This window comes from Equus asinus, chromosome 7, assembly GCF_041296235.1.
Source record: "Equus asinus isolate D_3611 breed Donkey chromosome 7, EquAss-T2T_v2, whole genome shotgun sequence".
NCBI lineage: Eukaryota > Metazoa > Chordata > Mammalia > Perissodactyla > Equidae > Equus > Equus asinus.
In genome coordinates, this window is record NC_091796.1 from 19,082,923 (window position 1) to 19,088,922 (window position 6,000).

Below are 6,000 nucleotides of genomic sequence, written 5' to 3' on the forward strand. Positions count from 1 at the left end.
ATTCCAAAAATAAGTGTACCAAAAAATATCATTAGTTTAAATTCTGACATAACTTCTGGGTAAGTCAGAACACACAAGGTATGAATTATTGCTGGTGAAACTTAATGTCCTGACTGGAAATTGAATGGTGGTGGTGGGTTGGAAGGTGGTAATGTGATGGGAGGAAAGCAAATTAAAATAACCTTAACATATAATTGTGCATCTGCTAAGTTAGATAAAAGCTTTTCTTTTCCTTGCATAAAACCTAATATTGGCAGGTTATTGGGAAATTGAGAATACATGTATTGCTGGTAGCACTATAACATAGTTTAATTTTTCCAAAACACTATCTGGAAATACATAATGAACAATAAAATCTTTCATACATTTTGACCCTATTATTTCCACTTGGAGAAAATATCCTAAAATAAAACACACCAAATTTTGGAATGGTAATCTATACAAAGATCATACTACCACAATATTTCTAATTGTTTTTTAAAAAATGGAAATAACCCAAAGACCTAAGAATATCAATTAGCTGATAAAACTATGAATCCCATATAATGGAATTCTAGAACTTAAAAGTAGACTACATCATTGGAAATATGTATGCAGGGCAATTAGTAAACTTATAGAACACAAAATACAGTAATGCACCGTAGAACAATATTTTAGTCAATGACGGACCACATATACACAGAGGTGCCATAAGATTAGTACCATACAGCCTAGGTGTGTAGTAGGCTCTACCATCTAGGTTTGTGTAAGTACACTGTGATGTTTGCACAACCACGAAATTGCCTAATGATGCATTTCTCAGAACGTATCCCTGTCGTTAAGAGACTCATGACTATAGTTTACACTGTATAAAATATATGACAAATTGACAAATGCTGGGATGAATTCGAACTGATATCATAAATATTATAAATAAGTATCATGAATTGGAGTTTATAAATTTCTTATTTTGAATAGAGTAGTTTGGATTCACAATGGAAAAAAAAATCCCCATAAACTTGTTTCCCTAAAAAAGATTAGGGTTGTTTCTAGGGGTTTTTTTTTTTTTGCTGAGGAAGATTCACCCTGAGCTAACATCTGTGCCAATCTTCCTCTATTTTATATGTGGGATGCCTCCACAGCATGGCTGATGAGTGGAGTAAGTCCACACCTGGATCCCAACCTGCAAAGCTGGGCTGCTGAAGCAGAGTGCATGGAACTCTAACCATTCAGCCACGGGGCCAGCCCTTCCATAGGTTTTTTAATAATTAGCGTTGGATTGTAAAAGCCAGTTGCTTTGGTAACCCTTTTCCTCCTGAGATTGAGCTCATTTTTTTGTGATTATGTTTTTCTTTACTGACTCTGTTTTAAAGACTTAGTGCCCAGCTACTTCAAATATTCCCAAAGGGAGTGTTTTTTAAACCCATACACATTTAGCAGTGTAAAAACTACATTTTAAAGATGCCATTATTTTTATAAACTTACAGTGTAAGTGCAGAAAATATTGTGACAAATTTGGCTCTAGTTTTAAAATTGAGTAGTATATATGATTACCTGATTGTATTATAGAATGGAATTGTTACTTCCTCTGACATAAAAAAACTTGAAGCTGCATTGCAGTGGAAAAAGCCTGACTCTAGTCAGACAGATGTGGGTTTTAATTCAGGAGATGCCATAACTGGTTCTGTTACTTTGGGCTAATTCCTTTATTTTTCCACAGCTCAATTTCCTTACGTGGTAAAGACAGTTAATACTCATCTCTCAGAACTAAAGGTTAAATGGCATGATTTGTATAAAACATCTACTACAAGGCCTGTCATACAAATGGCAGTGCCAGTTGTTAGTATTTGGAGATTCAAACCAGAACAATAAATTGGAAAGTTCTTTTTTTCAAGTTCCTGAAAAAATTCAGAAGTACTAGAGTACCTAATTTTGCATTTTTAATCAATGCAATGTCAACAAACACACTTTCTTTTTTCTTTATTTATTTGTTCACATATATACACTTGCCTTGTTCCAAAGAATTTACCTACCTAATTTTGCTTTGCTCAGTCTGATTTTAAAATGTTCATTCCTTGAGCTGTGATGGGCTGTTTTGGGGAGGGCTATTGCTTGTAAAACTTTACCATAGATAATCCACTGATGGATTATGGAATATGAACTGTGCCCTCAGGATGAAAGGACCACTGTCACTCATTCTCCATGTTTTTTTACAGGCACAGCTTCAAATGCTCTGAGACAGCCGTATATCTGGTTGACCATCATTTTGACCGCTGCAGTGTGCTTACTGCCTGTTGTTGCCATACGTTTCCTGTCAATGACCATTTGGCCATCAGAAAGTGATAAGGTATAGAAAAAAATATAGTCCTCTCCTAACTCTGAGTGCCCCTCACAGAAATCAAAGCATTTCCCAAAAGCAGCTTTCTTGCAAAATTTTAATCTCTTGAAAAGTTTGGTATGAACATTTTTATGACGACTTCTCTTTTAACTTCATTTTGCAAAAAAGTCTTTTGGGCTTGGCATTTTTGTTGGCTTGCTTTTTATTACAAAAATTATCAAACATAAAAAGGGAGAATAGTATAATGACACCCCATATATCTATCCTCTCTATTTAACAATTACAGTATTAACATTTTGCCATACAAATAGGTTGGGTTTTTTTCTTTCTTCATTTAAAGAAAAATGTCACTTCTTGTAGCAGGATCCTTTGAGTTACAAGTAACAGAAAACTGTGGCTCAAAATGGTTCAATAATAATGTATCAACTCACATAATAATTAGCAGGCTTCAGGCTCAGTTGATGAGCAACTTAATGTCATCAAAAAGGACTGGGGTTCTTTCCATGTCATCGTCACCTCCCCTCACCTCCCCCACCCGTCTTCATTATTAGCTTCATCTTGAAGCTGGAAGAGGGCTACAGCAGTTCCAGGCATCACATCCTCACATGTCAATATCCAGGGAAGATAAAAGTTTCCTCTATAGCTTTCCCTTAGGAGCCTAGGGACTTTTCACAGAAGGGCCCAGCACACTTCCCTCAGGTCTCATTAGCCAGAATTAGGTCACATGCCTCTTCCTGGCCTAGTACTGAGCAAGGGAAATTAATCAGTCCCATTCCTGGGGGTGGCACCTACATTCCAGGAGGATTGTGGCTGTATGGCGGAGGGGGTACCTGAATAAACTCAGTTTCTATCAGAAAGAAAGAGAGTAAGCAAGCAGCAGCATCTGCTACATCTCCCTTTTCCATTGACGAGACTGTGCAGTACCAACAGGGAAAGAGTTTTCTCTTAAACTTGTACCGGTCTGATTGATGAACTGGAAAGAGCACTAGCTTTGGTGAATGGGAAGCCTCACTTGCCGTTTTCTAGCTCCAAGACCTTGGAAGTGTCACTGTAACCGCTCTCTGTCTCCATTTCCTCATCAATAAAGGGAGGCCGGTGACGCCCACCTCAATTGAGACAGGGGTGGGAAAGCCTGCGGTAGGCACCCCATCAGTGTTAGCGCCTGTCCACGTCCTTTCGGCCAGGCGTCCTCCGCCGGCACAGCCCTTCATTTTCATTCAGCCAGTTCTTTTTAGCTTGCCCCATCTGTCTCCCTTCTGTAGATTCAGAAGCATCGCAAGCGGTTGAAAGCAGAAGAGCAGTGGGAGCGGAGGCAGAACGTGTTCCGCCGGGGTGTGTCCTCGCGACGCTCGGCCTACGCGTTCTCCCACCAGCGGGGCTACGCCGACCTCATCTCCTCCGGCCGCAGCATCCGCAAGAAGCGCTCTCCCCTGGATGCCATCATAGCCGATGGGACCGCAGAATACAGGCGAACTGTGGAGAGCTGATGCCTTTGCCTCCAAATGGTCTGTCGCGAAAGAATCACACATTTCCAAGAAAGGAAATGTCTATTTTTTTATGGAAAACTCTCAGGACTTTTTTTTTTTAATTGAATTTGTCGCAAGCTTGTTGAAGACAATAAGCTTTACAAAAGACTACTTGGGTTGGACTGTTAAGCAATAGCAAAGCCAAGACCACCTTTTATAAAAAGTCCTATTATTCAGCTGTTTATGGTCATTATGATTTAAAGGGAACATTTTAACCCAATCTCAATCTAGGACAACAGAATTTAAAAAGTCATATTTCAGTTCAAATGGTATTTCATTATAAAATTATAATTAGATTTTTCCAGACTCTCCTTTTTTCCTGTAGGCCACCTTATTAACAAAGAACTTTTGCTTACAATGGTAATGACGGAAGATCCGTGCATGTTCGTCAACTTGGAAGCTAAGTGGTCCGATGACTTTTTCAGAGTTGATAATAGGTTGCATGGTTTCACGTTCTCCTCACATTGGTTTAATAATTCAATTAAATCAGGGAAAATTACTTCAAATTGCATTAAGTACGAGGTTTTGGTATGTTTTGGTTTACTACTAGGTTAAAATAGCACATTACATGTGTTTACTCTTGCTATCACATATTATCTTAGCCACTTCCTGTAGTACACGTGAATTTATTGTGTATGTCATGAAAAGATGCGTTTAATTATTTATGCCTTTTTTAAAAAAAAATAGTTTTTAAAAACTGAGGATATCAGTGATAAATTGCAGAATATTTTGCAAAGCTTTCTTTTGAAAAGCAAACTTTGTGCCTGCCTATATGTAAAAGTATTTTATAAGGGACTGGAACAGAGACCTCACTCTTTTTTGCTTGTTTTGTCTTGAGAGAAAAGGTTGGTAGCCACATTTCTAAGGCTGAGTAACAGTGTATCCTCTTAAAATTGAAGATAACTTTAGGCAATCATGGAAACTACCCTCAGAGGTAAAACTTATTTTTCCAGAGGCTTTTCTCATTCTCCCATCTTTCACACACTAGTTTCAGTATTCTAGTGAAGATACACAAGTGTTTTCAATAATTCTGTTCTTTACCCTTAGGCTGCAAATGTTCAGAAGATCTGTTCCTTTGAATTCCTATGAGGAAATCACAGCATGTATATAGTTCGTTTTCTGGGTATGATAAAAGGATGTACGGCTCTTTATTCCATGGTAGTAAATTTCGGAAAGTTTACAACTTTTCTTTATCTTGTAAATAAACAGAATTGTAAGTTTTGGGGGTTGTTTTGTAAAAAGTTAGCTTGTGTAATTCTGTCGGTTTCAGATTTCTCTCCAGTTTTGCGAATTGTGGGAAGGGTCGACAGTGCAAAAGTGTCAAAGACCTACACTGTTGGGTGCAATATTACCAATTTTAAAATGCAAATTGCTTTCGATAAATTATTTCTATATTCTGTAAATCTGAGATCCAATGTATATTTTTGTTTAAAAAATAAATACTTTAGTAAAATCTTTGGAAAGTATAATCTTTTAAAACCTTTTAAGTTGGGTTATTTATTTTAGAGTGGGGTATGTGACAGAAGAATCTAGGTCTGCAAGGTTTCTAAAGGAACTGAGGGGGCTCCTTTGGTGGCATGAAATAAAGTTGAGGCCAGGTACTAAGTATTAGGGGAGAAGTGGCTGAGACAAGGAGCTCAGACTGCAGAGGCAGAGGGTATGGATTTATAGTTGGTAGATCACTTGTGTCCAGGGAGGGTGCATCTTAGGATAGATAAGGGACAATTTCTCCAATGACCTCAACTCTATGGAGCCAGAATAACAGCAAAGGTAACCCTTGCCCGAAAGTAGGGGCCAGGAAGTGAGCAGATGGTTGAGAAATACATGGTGAAGAGTTGGGAGGAAAATGAGCAAAGGGGAATTAGGATGCTGAAGAGCAGGAGAGCCGGTCCGGAGGAGGTAGGAGACCTGAGCCTTCAGGCGGTGGGAGGGCTGAGTCTGATAAGCTGGCTGCAGGACAGGTTGTCAGCTCCTGGCCAGGAAGGGAAGCTGTGACCCCACTAGACAAATGTGACTATGCCACAGAGATGGAGGTTCTCTGTCGGAGGACAGAGATGGGGGACTTCTTTGGGAGGGATAATTCACAGCAGGTGATGAGAGAGTATCAGTCTGGGGGTGCTTTTTTTAAGGTATGCTTTTTGGTGAGGAGGATTGGCC

The 6,000-nt window shown here is 38.9% G+C and overlaps 1 protein-coding gene across 2 annotated transcripts in view; it reads left to right on the forward strand.

Moving 5' to 3' along the window:
• ATP8B1 (ATPase phospholipid transporting 8B1) overlaps window positions 1–5,300 on the forward strand; it is a 111,912-nt gene extending 106,612 nt beyond the window's left edge. For both annotated transcript variants that reach the window (XM_070512973.1, XM_070512974.1), the window contains 2 exons: window positions 2,196–2,326; window positions 3,580–5,300. In XM_070512973.1, the coding sequence (XP_070369074.1) occupies window positions 2,196–2,326; window positions 3,580–3,804 (356 nt within the window). In that variant the 3' untranslated portion in view covers window positions 3,805–5,300. The remainder of the gene's footprint in view (window positions 1–2,195; window positions 2,327–3,579) is intronic.
• Window positions 5,301–6,000: the final 700 nt, after the last annotated feature.